Source organism: Hetaerina americana, unplaced genomic scaffold, assembly GCF_022747635.1.
Source record: "Hetaerina americana unplaced genomic scaffold, ioHetAmer1.1.p SCAF_4, whole genome shotgun sequence".
NCBI classification, from domain to species: domain Eukaryota; kingdom Metazoa; phylum Arthropoda; class Insecta; order Odonata; family Calopterygidae; genus Hetaerina; species Hetaerina americana.
This window is the reverse complement of record NW_027286985.1, coordinates 87,248,339-87,266,581: the sequence shown is the minus strand read 5'-3', so window position 1 is coordinate 87,266,581 and position 18,243 is coordinate 87,248,339. Positions and strand designations below refer to the sequence as shown.

Sequence of the window (18,243 nt, the reverse complement as noted above, 5' to 3'; positions counted from 1 at the left end):
GTACACGTGACTTCCAGGCGACCGACATCCCGAGATGATGTAGATAGAATGTATTTTGCATAATTATGAAACAAAGAATAAGGTCTTACTCTAGGAGGACTCACATGGATTTATATATTTTTTCTGGTTCTTAATAAATTTTCACCTCTCTCAAGGGTAAGGTAATGTGGACGAATCAAAGATTGTACGATTGCCCAACAACCAAAATTGAAATGATACGGATGAAATAACAAAACCTTCTCAACCCGGGTGAAACTGCTGCCTCTCATTTTAGATAGATAAAGTGACTTATGATCCACATTGAGCTGACTCTCCTTCCCAAATGCATTCTGTGATGTCTCATGTCTTAAACATGGGGTCATCACAGACATATGCCGTCTTCCTTACTTTCCTTTAATTTCCAAGTACGCGCCAAACATACCTACGATAGTCTTCTACTATATATCGAGATATCAAGTCGTATGAAATTCGATTTCTGCTATTCGATTAATTGCAGTTGCCGGTTATTGTTGTTGCTGGCGTTCGTGGGCAAGTCTGATGAAATGTAAAGTGCCATTATTCAGTTAAATTCGGTTTTAAAATTCGAAGAAAAGATACAGCATTAACCATGGTTAAAGAGAGTGTGAGTGACAGAGAAGTCAGAGAGGTGACGATAAAGAAACGCCGAAAAACGACCACAGCTCCCGCCAGCTCAACGTTAGCAATAGCCAAAATCCCAGAAGGAGATGTTTATAAGGTGTGATTATGCTTCTTAGTGAATGTTTGCATTTTGTTTGTCCTAATTCACGTCTTAATGTTTGTTACGACTACGTTATTACTTTCTTAGGGTTTTGCGATTGTTAGATTTTTGTCATATTTCATTTTGTTGCAGAATGTAATGGAATTTGAGGAAGACGAGGCATGCCTTAGGGACCCAGAAAATGATGTTCTTTTATTTAAAAATACCTGCGACGAAATTAGGAAGGCTATGCATGAAGTAGCTGAACTCAAAAAGAAAAATACCGAACAGGTCAGTGGGGGAATCGGTCATCAGTAAGTTAATGCCATTCTTAAATTATATATTCTGTGTATTATGGAATAATCCAAGAAACCCATGGCACGCAGAACAAAAAACAAGTTCTCTCCAAAAGTCAACGTTGATATTTGTGCATTGTTAAAAACTAGCAAACGAATGCAGATGAAATGTTGTGATTTTCAGGAAAACGTATTTATTATTACAATCCGTGATATGTATATTAGGTTTTAATGTTTTTGTACTATTTTGTCTTCAGGCCCAGGCGGAGATCGCTGAAAAGAGAACGGCAACGTCCCTACTGTTTGTATTTTTAAAGAAACTTAATCGCCTAGAGAAATTCCGCACGAAGAAGTCGAGGGATATACTTAACAAAGAAAAACAACAAGTAGATAGCTATCATTTGCAACTGCAAAATCTTCTGTATGAAAAGCTGCATCTGAAGAAAGAAGTGACAAAGTGTTTGGAGTTTAAGTAAGATTAGTTATATTTTCCATCTCTCTAGTATTGATCACATCCCTTGACAATATCAGAAGCAAATAACAATTTTAAGGTTATTAATAATATTGCTCACATCTTTCACTCGTTATTGCTCTAAATAGCTAGTTAATGCTTGTAGGCGTTTTTAGTTTACTCCTGCCTATTACTCAATTAGTATCATGCATACAAATGTTTAAACTTAGTAACTTCTACATTCACAATATACTTATGTTATGAAAACTTTGAAAAATAATTATTAACCATTTTTCACTGAAAGTTTTGCAATGGGAAAAATTCAACTTAATACTTAAGATGAATTTATATGAAATGGTATATACTGAGAAAATAGTAAGTTAGTTTTAATGCCGATTTTCACTTTTTTAACTTTGGAACTTTTTTATGTTCCATGCCTCTTAAAGTGGTATTTATGTTGACTTTCTGATTCATAGATCCAAGGATGAAGAAATTGACCTTGTTCCTGTTGAAGAGTTTTTCAAGGAAGCCCCAGAGCACATATCGAGACCAGTTAGTATAATCGCCTAATTGTTCAACTTTTTTTTTTACTTCCCCATCACGAGCTTGATTTATTCTTATTTATTGTAGGAGATTTCAAAGTCTGATCCGCATCAGTTAAAGTTAGCACGTTTGGAATGGGAGCTACTGCAGAGAAAGCAACTTGCTGATCAATGTCAACAACTGCAGGAAGCTAAAGAAAAGGTTGCTGCAGAAATTCAGAGCAAAAGAGAGAGGATGGAGAATATAACTCCTCGCCTTAACAATATTCTTGAGGTAAGGAATTTAGAATGCAATAGTATATCATAATTGAAATATAAAGGTGAACCTTTTGTCAATTGAGAATCAAAGTTTATGAAATAAGAGTATACTCTTGACTAACGTGCCAACTCATCGTGTGAGGCAGAGGTTTCTATTATTTTTGTCTTTAAGAAGTATATATGATGTTTTTATAATAAAAAACATGAAAGTTTTAATGGAATTCACTATTATTTGTTCTGAAGTTAACATGTTTTAAAATAGCTTTTTTTCTCTGGCGGGCATTTATTAGAAATTCCTCTTGGGATGTAAAATTCCCTTTTTTAGAGGAATAAAGTTATATTTGGAATGAATGTTGTTGATTCTACTCGATTTAAGAGAAAAATGGATCAATTATCTCCAAAGGAAACTCGCACATTAAAAGGAAAAATAAATTTTAATAACGAATTTCAATGAAAGCGCTCCAATGTTTTTATGGAAGCAATGGACATATTCTGAAAAATGCAGACAATCTACTAGTCTTGCTATGTCAGATGTGTGGCGTATGAGAAAAATGTTAAGTATGCTTTGATGTGATTGAAAGTAAAGTGCATGTTACAGGAAATATTTGAAGGCTCGAAGTCAAAGGGATTGCTCTGAGGCCATTTATGTATATGGTACTCTACTTTGTCTCCCATCTGTAGTTGGGTCAATTATTCATATTTGCTATTTTGACCCCTTAATCTCACCATGGAACTTCCCCTAGAACCCTCCCAGCTCTGATGTGCCAATATAATTGCTCAGCATACTGCTTTGAGCACTCATGCCATAGGTTTGCCATTATTGCACTAGGGTTTAGTACTACGTGAGCACTTATCCAAACAACCTTTTGGTTGATTACTGTGGTCACTGGTTTATCTACTTATCAGAAGTAGGTGTAAAGAAGTATTGCAGGATGGTGAATTCATTGATTTTGTTATGGGCAACAAGGAAAGAATAATTGGTAAAAAATTTTATTCTTTTATTTTTTATATTGAAAAACCAAGGGTTTGACTTAATGTTGTGGTTACCTTCATAATGGTTAATAAGGTATAACTCAGGATGCCAGTATTGTTTTTGGTGGCAATATCAGAAATAGGATTGTTCATAATTGTCATCTCCTTCATATCCAGTGTTTGCACTCCAAGTAATCTCAAGAATGCTTCAATGAGCTGTGTAAAGTTCAGGGTAGACAATATTAGTAGAAAGAAGCAGGAATGGTATTCATGCTAAACCTTCCTCTTTTTTGCCAATTAAGTTGTGGAATCCACATTCATGTCATACCAATGACAAATCAATATAAAAACCTATATTTTGAGTATTTTTGTCCTTTGTCAGTGTTGTGCCAGTAAATAGGCATGGTCCTTTCTGGAATGAAACTGATTTTGTTTTGCTCATCATACTTGATGCTGTGCAGATAGTCACAAAATTAATAGAAGAAGCCATGGCTTATTATAAATGTACGCTTCTGAAAATAAGATTTATTTTCATATGCACACTGAAAATATATGTTATGCCTACAGGCATGTAGCTGCTCACCTCTGCGAGGTGTGCACCTTTATCTATTAATCAATGCCAGGGATGGTCACAATAACTATTCAAAGTATCTATATGAATAAGAAGAACTAATGTACTCCTCTACATACATCATAGGTTACCCAACCCCTTCAAGATTATCTTGGGCTACCATTAGATAAAGTCCGGAAACAACATCAAGTGGCATATCTATTGCCCAGGCCACTCTACATATTGTATGTACAAGCAGATGCTTACAGAGAAGCATGCGGTAAGTTAATTTTTTCAATGGCATTAGTTTTTAAAAAATTAAGATATTCTTAAGAGGAAGTTCTCCAGCATATTTGTAATAATCTTTCCCTGTCCAGATAAGTTGATGACAGTAATTGTCGGTGGGGATGAGGAAGAAGCTGTTCGGCTGCAGCATTCTATGGCCACTGGGTCGAATGACTTAGAAAATAATGATGATTCAGATTCCGATCCAGAATTGGAAGCTCCTGAGGTGGGTGAAAATTCTTAAGTTTTGGCAATTCGCAGTTCATATAATTTAAAGAATAACTTTAGTTGTGATCATGAAAGGTTCACTAGATTTTATTGTAACCATTTTTGTCTCTTTAATGAATTGATATATGTCATTCTAAGGATTTGATGTCTATGGCTTCCCAATTAAGAAGGAAATTAATTTTTGCTCTATATTTAAATAGGATATTGGAGATAGACAGAAAAGACACAATCGCAAAATGTCGAGGCAAGATAGGTTAGAAGAACGGAAGAAAAGACTGCTGCTGAGTCATCCTCTGTACGTCGAGATACAAATAAAATTGCCTGGTATGATGATTGTGGTTTGGTTTTGCTTCTCGCTGAAGCCAGTTGATGGTACAATTTGTTAGAAATTTTAAGCTTAAATTTTTTTTATTTGTGACTTCATTTTTCATTTTCCAGATAATAATCATATAGTCATTACCTTCCACTATTTGATTAATCTTCGAGTGGTCACAGTGAAGCCAGTAGTTGGATTCTTGCAGGGTTTTCATGGAATTTCTGCCAAGTTAGTAGTTATGTATTTATTATTTTAGAAAACTAATTGTGCCATCCTTGTGATAAATTTGTGGTCTGTGTTTTGATAACCTAGATGTTAGTCAATGTGGGTTTAAAAAGAACCATTCATTTCAGAAGTCAATTGCATTACTTAAGTTTGTATAATAAATTACTTTGTGTCTTAATTCATTTTTCAGTGATCTCATTGCATCTCAGAACATTCTGTCAGAACTGTTTCATGGAGATGATGGCAGTGAAAGCCCAAATGTGGCCAACCACTACCAGCTTTCAAATGTTGGTTTAGATCATTTTAAGGCCTACATTCCCCTGCTTGGTATTCCTTATATTTGGGCTCAGAGGTTGGCAGGACTTGATTTCATGGCCTCTCGTCCAGATGTAGGAGGTGAATCTCGGGTATGTGACACATTAAATAAATCTCAGCACACATTGCATTCTCTGCTCTTCCCAGTTTTCAATGAATTTCATTTTTTGGGTTATAGCAATTGCAATTGCAAATATAAATCCCTTTAAGCAACCCAAAGTTTGGTTTTTGGAAGGTGAGGTTGAAGCTCTCCTCAAGCTAAGCACATGCAGGGTGATAAATTCATTGGTCAGAATAGTCGGCCTAGTGAGTGTACATTTCAACTGCAATTTCATGAAGATCCAGGACTCATTTCCTGAAAGCTGCAAATCAAGTCCCTGTATTTCTCACATACTTAGTCTCCCACAAATAAAATATACTGGCAACGAACAAAATAGCTCTCAGATTGTTAGGGAAGGAGAGAAAGTTTAGTGGTAAAATTCAAAGAAGGGAGGGAAAGTTGATGCAGAGAAAAATAAGGGGCCATGAGATATTAAATTTTTTATCTTCATGGTAACTTATATGCAGGTTTAAATCATTAGGAAGTGTAGATAAATCATATCCATTGGCCAGAGTTAGTAGTTTGAATTCATTACTAAAGCCAAATGGTGTGAAAACACCTCTGAATTGTGCTATTTATTTGGTATTATTTGCTGAATTTAATATACCTGTCCATCTACTTATTCTTAGGGAGCAGTTGGAAATGAAGAAGTGGCATGTCCAGAAGTGAGCCAAGCCAGTATGGAAAGTGTTGTGAAAGCAATCCGCCACCGTTTGAAAGCACGTTTGGCTTTGTGCCGTCAGGTTCAAGCATTTGGTGAGCAGCGTGATTAGTAAAGATAAAAAATGAATAGTAATATTGTATTTCTTCCATTTTGTTTTTTAAATGCAAATAATGCCATAAACTTGAAACATTTTCATTCTTGGCTTTATTAGTACACACACGAAATTGGCACATAAATGTTGATGAACAGCACGTAAGTAAAGACTGTTGTCCATTCTAAAAATATAAGATATCTTAAGCTAATTTTAGCAAGTTGTGCCATATTATTTTCATGAAATATTTTACCTGTAACTTTTATGTTCTTAAACACATAATTCAAGTCTTATTTGTGGCTGTCTAGCCAATCATTTTATTTACCTTTTGTATAATTTGATTTGTTTGAATAAACTTTTTTTCCTGAGATGTGGACATTTTTTTGTTGCATGGGGATAGATTGTTACCAAAAAGATGGGAAAAACTTCCAGGGGCAAATATTTAATGTTTTCCATACCGGAGACTCCTTTAATATTACATGAAAATTTTTCTAATTCTTCACTAATATTTAATATGTTGCATCATTTCTGCTTTCACTTTTCATGGTAACTCATGTAAAAATAACATTAGTACAAATCTAACATTTGATAGTAAACTGCATGATTGTTCTTGAAAGAAAGTGCAATAGCTGTTTTTAAATGAATTAGAACAGAATTTCATCTTATCTCGAGCAATGGAACTAACAAAGACAAAAGGGGAAAAATTCTTTGAAAAGAGAGGGGGATTTATATTTTTTAATATTTTCTTTATACCATGTTTTTTCGTGTGAATTTCGTGAAGGAAATGAATCTGAATTTATCTCTTCACCAGTTTTTTATTTTGTTGCTTTTTCTAAACTAACAGCTTGAATTTTCTCAAAATTTTTCCTCAATATTGAAATTGAAATCACGTAATTATGAAATAAATTCGATTTTCACGGAGTCTTCCTGTGTTCAAAGCATCCCATTCCTAATTTAAAATGATAATTTGAAACTTCTTAGCAACACTGTAATTTTTAAAATTTAAGTGTTTGTGTATATTTTCTTGATAATGTCTTGATTTTTATGTATGTTGAGCTTTATGATTTGTCTGTTTTACAGTATGACTTTCGAAGTTTTCGGATGCTTTTTGTTTAAGAACATCAGTTATGTGTATGTAAGGAACAGAGAAATCTTTTCATGCTGCCCAGAGAGTTGCCAGAAATTAATTTCAATTAGCTGTGACTGGAGTCTTTGGAGCAATAATTTTTCTCATAGAGAGAAAATCAGTTAATTACCATTTTGTCCATTTCCTGTGGCCTATAAAACTTTTTGGTGCATAGGACTTCATTTGAAAATTTCTTGAAAGCAAATAATGTTAATGCTTGTTTGTCCGTTTCCCACAAATATGTATGGATAAAAATCAATTGTAGTTTATGTGTTTTGTTCTGAAGTTGGTAATGAACATACTTTGTGACTGTCAAGAAATATCATAGTTATGCCAAGACCCTTTGGGGTTTAGCAGAATTGGAAGGCTACTAAGACTGTTATTTTTTGAAATCAACTTAGTTAATATTAGAATTTTTGGAACTTGGTGACGTGCCAATAGTTTGTGTCATTATGCTAATTTCTTTAAAAATGCCAGCCACTAGCATATTCTTTAATATCTCAGATGCAATGCATTTTGAAACTACTAGTACTTTTTGCTGTATATAGATGGCATGGTAACTTTTAAGAGTTGTAGTTTTAAGAATTAAATTTGATAGTTGCATTTATTTTTTCCCCGATTATTTGTCACCAGTGGCTCAAAGGAAGATCAGCAATTCCAAAGTTATGATTATATCCAGAAACCATTTTATTTTGGAGATTATATTAGATACTGAGTGAAGCTCCAATTCATTCTTGAAAGACTAAATATTGATTTTCCCACTCATTCTTTCATTAAGGGCTGTAATATCTTTCGATAATAAGGCATTTTCAGGATATCATGAATATTGAAAAATTTTGTACTTAAGTCATAACAAGAAAAGCGGAGAATGCAATGTATATTTTGATTTATTTTCAAGGACAAATTCAATAGTAAAATATATTTTTGAATTACAAGGGTATCTGAAATAAAAATAAATTTCTATGTATTTTTTCCCTGGCCTTTAGGTATTGAATATCCGGGTAAATTCGATTCCCAATGCACGAAAGAAAATATTGTAAATCCTATCGGGGCTGTATCTATTTTAAAGTATTTAGAGAAAGATGGAATATTTTCTATTTGTTAAATCAAACAAATTACTTCGCATGCAACTAGATTATTTGTTTGGTTTTTTATAGATTTCGCATCGTTTTGTATTGACTTGACTATTGAAGTGTTTTTACTATCATTTTGTCCTTGAATAATTCACTAAAATGCCTTTCACAAAGTAAAATAAAGTTATTTGGCAATATTTGGATGCAATAGTCATGGTAAATAGAATGTCAGGATTGAAACTATTCTTAAACAGAGCACTTCAATTTACAGAAGCAGGAGGTATACCAGTGCTCCCTGCACTACGTAACATGTTTGCCACTAAATTTGGAGCTGAGCTGGCTTCATGGCACATAGCTACATGGGATGACTACAAAGTAGCAAGCACAACGCAAAGATTGGTTCAGGCGGGAGCAGTTACGAGAGCAGACAATTTGTACAGAGCTGTCATTAACCGTGGGACAGGTAAGGTGAAAGACTAAATAGCAGATGGGTGAATAGCTAGCTTTTTGTATTAGACTGATTGCATGTCTTTAATGAGGCTTGGTAATCTAACATTTTCATGGAAATATGTATACACTAACAATTTTTTTAGTCTCTGATATATCTGATGTGACCCATCAGAGCAGGCATAATTTAAATGATGGTGTAGAAGGAGTAAAGAGAGTTGTTCAGTCAATCTGGTGGTTGAGATTTGAAAATTTGATGAAATACATTTTGAAGTGGGTCCCATTATCCCAGCATCATGCCCTGAATGTATGAGGGTCATCTGTGACCCTTCTTGTATGGTACGAAAGAAATAAAACAAATTCCTTGATCTTCCAAAGCTTTACAAACCGATAGTCACCATATTTCTCTTGTCACTCATTAAATTAGAAACAATTATATAATCTTGTTAAGACTCAAGGTTGATTATATGGCTATCTGCATAACAACCTGACATGTAACGAGCATAACTTTAGCTCAGCAGTATTATTACGGATATACTACCTTGATCAAAAAGTTCCCGGAATAACCACCGTGTGGCGCTCCCATCGTTCCGATTTGAGTTCTGTTTTTTTTTGTTAAATTGGTACATCTGTTGTTGATATTCCCTTTAAATCTTATTGTCATAACTTGACATTTGCAAAAGTTACGGTCGGTTTTCGGTATGTCCATCAGTGCTTCCTGCGATTTTTCCATTACTTCCTCTCGGCTGCTAAAACGCGTTCCCCGTAATGGTTTTTTAACTCGATTGAACAGAAAGAAGTCACAGGGAGCCAAATCAGGTGAATTCGGTGGCTGTTGGATGGTATTTGTTGCATTTTTCGTCAAAAAATTACGAATAATGATAGCACTGTGCGACGGTGCGTTATCATGGTGCAAAATCCACGAGTTTTCTGCCCACATTTCTGGTCTCTTTCGGCGAATTGCTTCACGCAAACGTCTCATAACGCCCAAATAATACTCTTTGTTTACTGTCTGGCCTTCTGGCAAAAATTCATGATGCACTACACCGTTGTAATCCATGAAAACCGTCAGCATTGCCTTCTTTTTTGACTGAAAACGACGTGGTTTTTTTGGTCTCGGCTCATTTGGTGAACGCCATTCACTTGCCTGATGTCTGGATTTGCGTGTCGTACTCATAAACCCACGTCTCGTCTCCAGTAATGATCCTTTTGATGAATGTGGGATCGAATTCAGCCTCGCAAATCATGTCTTTTGCGACGTCAACACGGTCTCTTTTTTGCATGAAATTGAGGTCTTTCGGCACCAACTTTGCTGCTACACGACGGAAACCCAAATCATTAACCACAATGTCTTGGGCGGATCCATAGGCAATGTTCAAGTCCTCCGCTATTTCTCTGATGGTTAATTTGCGGTTATTGACCAACATTTCTTTTACTTTATCAATTTTTTCACCGACTTTCGATGTCGATGGTCTGCCACTGCGTTCATCATCTTCGATTGACTCACGACCACTTCTGAACCGCTCGTGCCACTGGTAAACGACCGTTTTTTTTAGAGAATCGTTGCCGAAACACTTTTCCAACATTTCCAACGTCCGTGCGCCACTAAATCCGTTTTTTACGCAAAATTTAATACAAGTTCGTTGTTGCAAATTTAAATCCATTTCTGAAATTGTAAAAAATCGCCAACACACACAGAGATAGATGTACTCTTGGCTACGTAACTTTTGCAAATGTCAAGTTATGACACTAAGATTTAAAGGGAATATCAACAACAGATGTACCAATTTAACAAAAAAAACAGAACTCAAATCGGAACGATGGGAGCGCCACACGGTGGTTATTCCGGGAACTTTTTGATCAAGGTAGTATGGGTCCTTCAATAAGTCCTTATGAAGTCCAATAAATGGTGCTTGTAGTATCATAAAAGATATACTACGAGGGTCATCCGGAAAGTAGTACCCGTTCGTGAAATAAAGACACAAAAGTAAATATTAACAAACATAAAAAATTTTATTTGAAAGAGGATACTTTAAACTACTTCTCAACATAATCTCCAAGCAAATTAAGGCATTTGTCATAACGTGTGACAAGTTTCTGTATTCCTGCTGCATAGTCCTTCGCCGCCAGCTCATTGAGATACGCGAGGGACCCATCTTGCACAAATTTTTGCATAATGCAGATGGTGTTTAACAATTTCATGAACAATTGTTCGAGAAACATTGGGAAAATGCTCACAGATGTCATCAATTGTGACGCGCCGATCGTTCCTCACGAATTCGTCAACTGAGCTCACCAGTTGGTCTGTAATGACAGACGGTCTCCCCGAACGCTCATCGTCGTGTGTGTTCCCCCTCCCCATGTTGAAGTTGCGACACCACCGCCGAACAGACGACTCGTCCATTACATTGTCTCCATACACCTCCTTTAATTGGCGATGAATATCACATGGGCGAACGTTTCTTGCATTGAGGAATTTAATCACTGCCCTCACTTCACAACTGGCGGCGTTCTCAATTTTTTTAAACATTGTAAACAATCACAGAAACAACACAGGCAATGCTAGCGTCACGCAACTTGGCTCAGAGAAGGCAGACAAGCCACTGAAGCTATCTGACCTCGTCCAGCGGCTACTCGCGTCGTCAGCACTTCATGCGGCACGAACGGGTACTACTTTCCGGATGACCCTCGTATTATTTTATAAACCTCATCTCACAATAGACTGCTGTTAAATTTCCAGCCATGTGTGTCCCGTGGTTTCATTTTCATATTTGATTGATGCAACAAACTTTTAGTTAGAAAAATAGAAAAAAATGAGGTTCATGCAGTGATTAATCACTTCAGTTTAATAGGTTTAACACAGTAAGAGATCCAGGCTGAGTTTGATTAAGTTCATGGCACATCCGCTTCTGTGTTGGTGACTGTTTAATTTGGTTAAATGAGCTTAAGCATGGCCATGTATTCACAAATGATGGACATCATTCAGGATATCAAGTAGAGTTGACTTCCTCTGCTATGATTGACAGACTGTACAATATGGTTCAAAGTGATCGAGCAATCAAAGTTCACAAAATAGTTGAGACCACTGGTATATCACAAATTACAGTGATATTTAATTTTGCTTGAAAAATTGGGTGTGAAAAAAATTAATGGATGGTTGCCGCATTTGTTCTCAGTGAAGATTAAACACAATTATGTGATTGATTTCAAAGCTGATTTGGTGCTTTTCCATCACAATCCTGAAAGTTTGCGTGTTGATACAAAACTATTGATGAAACATGGATACACTGCTGCACTCCAATACAATGGAACAGCCGAAACAGTGGGTTTCTAAAGACAGATCACCAAAAAAGATGAAGATGGTGAAATTGGCTGACATGTTGATGGCCATGGTTTCTGGTAATGCATGTGAAAGTATATTAGTTGATTACTTGCAAAAAGGACAAATGATCAATGGGAGGGTATTATGCATTGATTCCACCAGTTGAGGAAATACATCCTAAAAACGTCCTCATTTGGTAAATTAAAAAATTCTCTTTCATCAAGGCAATGCACAGACGCACCTCTGTGCAGAGTTAATGGTGGAAATGATAGAGTTAAAGTTCAAATTATCATAGCACTTACCAAATTTGACCCCGAGTATTGTTTTTTTATTTCCAAACTTGAAAAAAATGGCTGGGTGGAACACAAATCACATTGAACAAGGAGGTCATTGCCAACACATGCCTGTTTTTGAGAAACCTCTGATTTCCTAATTTTTGGGCTGCTTGAAAATTTAGTGAAATGCTGGGAAAAGTGTAGTAGAAAGTGTCTAAAAATAAAAAATCTACCTATAATTATTTGTTTTCTATTTTTTCCCAAGGACTTATTGAATTACCTACATAGAATGCAATGGTAGCATTTTCATTTTAGATTGAGTTACCTATCTAATACTTTTTGCTCCATCAAAATGATGCCAAATGATTTAGCTTGGGACAGAATAGCATAGAAGAAATTGGCACAGGCCAATAAAGCAGCATCAAGTAAACATTTCCTAATTTCAATCCCGGAGTATGCATCACAATAGATAAGTTTAAGTTATTATGTATTGTTAATTTTAATGGTTATATGGAATATATCTTAAGAAGCAATGTAGTTTAACTGATATGTCATAATCCACGTATTATAAACAGTCATAGCATTTATATGTAAGTTACATTCCTTGGCGATGCATTAACTATGGATGACCAGTGTTCTACATATATAAAATATTAATTTTAGATTGAAGTCCCAAAATTAATTTACTACTCTGGTTTTTTTTATCATCGTCTCCGATATATATTTAAAGACTTGAGTTTTCTTTTAATAAGGTTATTCATTTTGACACATTTCAGTTTGCTCAATATGGACATAGTTTTGTGCTTGTAAATACCACACCCAAATTAGCTCTCATGCCATTTTTATTTTCAAGCTCAGGAAGCTCATGCCTTCTTTTTGCAAATAACAAACTTTTTTCAAATAATTTGTTGTTAGGTCAAGGATATTAAACTTTTAACTGAAAATGGAAAACTTGCTTTAATTTCTATTAAAAATTTATTGGATATGTCAAAATAAGAAGTAATTTCTATAAAAAATATTTAGTACAAAAAATATTTGATGGAGCTCCCAATTTTTATGACAAATCATGTAACTATTTCAACCTGTACATTTATTGAACAATGAAGCATTATTATACAATATTACATATTTAATTCGATCATATCCAAATTTGACGCTAACATTCCCATTTGCTCATCAGATATAATGCATAATATGAAAAAGTGCTCTTCACACCGTCACCATTTGTGTTTGGTCAAACATTCCCCATGTAAGCCTCTATTACATCTAATGCAGACAGTTCTGAGTCTTTTTCTTTTATTTTTAGAGCTGCATTCACAACAATTAGCCTTTTTTTTGCATCCAGTTTTTTTACTCCAACTTTTGATGAATTGTCTTTCATTGAAACCCAAATACTTAATGATACTGATTACGAATGCTAGCCTTCACTGAGGTTTCCCTCTATCAGAAGTGTCAATCCCCTCCATAAATTCATTATAATGGCAAATTATTTCTAGTTTCAGCATAAATTTATGGTTTCCAGGTACCTTAGCCTTTATTTCCTCATCTATTTCAGTTTTGCCATTAGAATAAAAAAAGACCCTTTTTGAGATCGTTTTTCATGGAATCCACCGGCAAGAACAGGTCCCAACCGACAGTATAAATTCTTTCCTACTATAAAATTTCTTTTTGAAATTTCCCGGAAGAAATTTCCTATTTTTTCTCACAGTGCCAGTTGTATAGGTCCCAAGAGATTTAAAAGTTTTCAAACAAGTGGAACACACTTAAAGATATTGTCAACAAACACATGATAACCCTTCTGAAAATAATTCCTTCTTTGCAAAAGTTTCATTGCCACAGTATATCCCAATTCATGCACTTGTAATTCAGCTTTGTCTGTTTTACACTAGGCTCATCTGTATGTGATGAATGCTAGGCAATACCTTGACTCAGAATCACACAGCATCCAGAATTTGACCCCCATTGATGATGTTTCTTGTTAGGTAAATATTACAATAAGTTTGCTCTATTTTTCATTTGAACAAGATTTTCATTGACACTTATTTGTTCATGTGGCGTGTAATGATGTCGAATGGAAAATTTCAGTTAGCATTTCATCTCGCATATCATGCTGCAAATGAAAAAAGTGAGGTAGAAGGGTTTGTCAGGCAGTTCATGCAAAACAACCGAGGGAGAATGAAAAAGATAGCATATCCTATTCATAGGCATATCAAAACCTACAGATATGAAGAGAAAAAATTTTGGATGGCCAATTAGCTGCGTCTGATGGATAAGGAAAAATACTTGCAAATACTTTTGTAAATTTTAAATATATATAATTTTTTTTTAAATCTCCCATTTAAAAAAAATAAACAAATAAAAGTATCATAATCAGTTTAACATAGATTAATTCTTAATTTGCTTTATGTAACAATTTTTAAACTAGTTTAGAACTAGATCCGATATATTAGCACCTTGAGCATCTAAGGGTTAAATGGAATGAAATAATAATTACTTGTTTTTGTCCATATTTCAGCTCGGTTAATAGCCTTAGTTGCTGTTAAGCCAGATTATCCTCGCTCTCCAGCTGTTTTCTCTTTGAACCTGCATTGGAATGGCGAACATAATAGCAGCAATGATGATGCCATTCGAGTGAGTTAGCAAGAATTCTGGCTATCTAGTATTAATATTCTCCCTGTGGTAATTCCGTGTGAGCCATCAGATATGGTATGAAAATTTCCACCAATTGTTCTAACACAAGTCTCAGTTATCCAAATTTGAATTGCCTGTACAATGCTGCACTGATGAGTATAAATTAATGACTCCCAAGAATGAATACCATATTTCCCAATCCAAAAGATCCCCTTTTTTACTCCAAATTGTGTTCTTAAATCAGACTGCATCTTATAGACCAGGGTTATATGGGTATAACTTCAACCTATAAACGCTAGCTGATTTGCCGGAAAAATACTTATTATTAAGTATTTTTTCCCGTGTCAGGCATAGAATATGGTTGCCTTGAATACAAATTTCAATAATATCACTGTTTTGAGTCACTAGTAAACAACAGAGTTTTAATATTTCATTGAAAGTACTCCCATAAAAATTCCTCAATAAATCTTAAATTTATAACATGTGGCACATTGTGTGTGCTGCTGTGAAACTTAATACACATTGGACTAATTGGGATTTTACCCATATGCTAATATATGCATGCCTTTATACATGTATGTTTCCTGATAAACTCTGAGTCTAGAAGAATTCAACCTTAAGTAGTTGGTTATGGTTGCTTTTAATACAATATTCGATAATTTCGAAATAATAAAAGAAACTAAGTATCACATAATAATTTAAAATAATAATAACCTTATGGGATCTTTAGAGAGGAGATTGTAAGTATTGGCATTGACAGAATCGTATTTAAACGTGAATGCGTGACTTACATTTCAGAACACAGAAACAAGGCAACTTAAAAGGATTTTGGCCCAGTGATGTCATATTTCTGAGGTTCTAAAATGTATAATCATTGGCATCGTTTAGTTGCTCATTTTTTGTTTAAGTTGCTCATTTTTTCATGTTTTCATTTTTTCATGTAGCAATTCTATTTTCTTAGTATTAACGCTAGAGCAGTGATGTGGGTGAAAAAACACCCAGAGCAGTTGATATCTCCCAGCAATCAAAAACATTTTTTTCTCATCTGATAAACTTTGGAAAAAAAAAATCTTTGTGTCACATGATTCTACAGTAAAAAACAAAAAAAATGAGCCCCCATAGAACACTCATAGTCATAATGGGTGTGAGATACGAATTTTTGAAAATTGTTACCAGAATAGGGTGAAAAAAGTAGCGTTAGTAGGGTTAAGTGTTAACATCAAAATACTCGGATCTCTTTCTTTCTGCTCTTATGTATTTTTTGTTAATTCTAATCTGAAAAATCAAGGTGCATCTCTTGCACTTCCGCAGGGTGGATCTTATGGGCCATAAAATATGGCAATTTTCTCCCATTTAATTATATATATATTGTTATGTATTTAGGATATGGAAGCAGAAGTAAATGTTCATTGGAGAGAGTTGGCTAAAGGGCGTGGATGGGGTTGGGGGCTTCTCGCAGCTCAGTTCCTGCGGCTCATCTCTTGTCTTGACATTCACTTAGAGGCATCTGCTCCTAATGAATTCCCTCGTGATAAAGTCTTCTTCAAACCTGTGAGGTAAGTTTCAGTCAGCACTCGCATCGCAGATATAAACAATAAAACATTTCATGCACACTTCATGATTTAATCATCATGCACATCTGAGAGCCATTTTGACTATTGTATAATGTTGATGAAATGTTATCTTCCAGAGGGAGGAATCGAGCACGTCCTTACAAGTATCTTCCCATTGGAGGAGGAATCTTTTCACAGCGTTAACATGCTGACCCATTTGGATGTTTAATTTGTAATCCTATTGGTAGATAAATAAATCACATTTTTTTTTGTAAATATGGATTTAATATTTTTATTCTACCACTCAACTGATCTATGCATATTCTACTGATTACGGTACTGCTCTGTGAAAATTCATGAGTTTCTCTATGATGACATGATGCAAACTGTATAGAAATTACAAAACTTGGTGGCACTTGGGAAGAAGTCACTTTTCTGTGGAAGGGTTCATGTCTAAAAACTTGCTCAATGCATGGGGGAAGGCATTCTTAGCATGAATCCAAGTTATTACTTTCCTCATTGCCGACTGTAAAATGCACTTTATCTTAATCCTCTTAACTGAAGTGCTGCATATTTATTATGGATGTATATAATAATGGGCAAGTATGACTGAATAATTAATAACTAAGAATAATTGCTTCATAGTAGCATAAAATAAACCATAAGAAATAAAATACTAAGTGATCTCTTTTATGAAAGTGTATTTTCCCTAATTATTTTGGAAAATCTTGATAACTAATTTAATATGATAATGGTGCAGAAATTATGGCTAATTATTTAATACAGTCCACAAATTAATGTTAAAAAGAAAGGAAAAAATGATGCATTCTTATAGCAAGTTTCAAAACAGAAATGAAAATGCATGCTGCTATTTTTCTGAGTTATCATTTGAGTTAAACCAGTGTAATGATTTTTGCACTTATCTATTATATGACAGCCATAGAGACAAAGGAAAACAAAAAGAAACAATTTTTATGAGGCATAAATGTCACTTTGCGAGCATTGTGGTGAGTAGGGAAAATATCAGACTTGGTCTCACAACTTTTACAAGATTTATGTGGGTAATTTGGCATCCCCTGCCTTGCACACTTGCCCTCCTTGACATAGATCGCACAATCAAGTGCCACCAAGTTTTGTGGTGCCTAAACCCAGATTCAAGATGTTAAGTCTACTATTTGCATTGAGAAAAATAACATTTTTAACAGATTTAGTCCTATTGAAAAAAATAAATTAATGAGAAGATTTATTTGGTTGTACTGGACAATTCTCTGCAACTCTCACCCTTTACTCACATGGAATAAATTATAATAGTATATTTCCATATCCTCTCTTGAGTACCTGATAGAACTACAAGGGTAATTAGAAAAGTTCTCAGAATGGAATAGAAATAAACGACTTACGTCAGAGAAACCTTTTTTATTTTTCACTCTAGTCTCCCTGTACACTAATGCACTTGGTCCAATGATGTACGAAGGTCTTTATCCTTAATGGGTTGGAATTCAAATTGACTTACTACGGTCACTCATTTTCCACGAAGTATTACAATGCAACAATTTCAGAGTGTAAAAATTACTCATCTTGTCCAGGATTCGAACCCGGATTCCTCGATGTCCAGCTGAGTGATTTAGCCTAGCCTTTCGGCTAAAGCACTCGGCCTGATACAGAAGAGTCCAGGTATTCCAGTCAAGGCAAATGATTTTTACACTCTGAAAATATTGCATTGTAATGCACACGTGGTGGATTACTCCGTTAAAAGTTACTGTCGCAGCATCTCCTGCAGTTTCTTGAAATCCGTAAAGTAAAGT

At 34.8% G+C, this 18,243-nt stretch overlaps 1 protein-coding gene across 2 annotated transcripts; it reads left to right on the top strand.

Moving 5' to 3' along the window:
- Positions 1-499: 499 nt before the first annotated feature.
- Positions 500-16,708, top strand: thoc5 (THO complex 5). Of its 2 annotated transcripts, none has more exons than XM_071589831.1 (15): positions 500-736; positions 872-1,009; positions 1,272-1,486; positions 1,942-2,017; positions 2,099-2,281; positions 3,935-4,067; positions 4,165-4,298; positions 4,501-4,624; positions 4,739-4,844; positions 5,032-5,248; positions 5,886-6,012; positions 8,482-8,673; positions 14,770-14,885; positions 16,269-16,441; positions 16,576-16,708. In XM_071589831.1, the coding sequence occupies exons 1-15, from the start codon at positions 608-610 to the stop codon at positions 16,640-16,642; spliced, it is 2,130 nt and encodes a 709-aa protein (XP_071445932.1). In that variant the 5' UTR covers positions 500-607; the 3' UTR covers positions 16,643-16,708. The 2 variants fall into 2 exon arrangements, with proteins under 2 accessions (XP_071445932.1, XP_071445930.1); XM_071589829.1 differs by having other exon boundaries at positions 2,096-2,281.
- Positions 16,709-18,243: the final 1,535 nt, after the last annotated feature.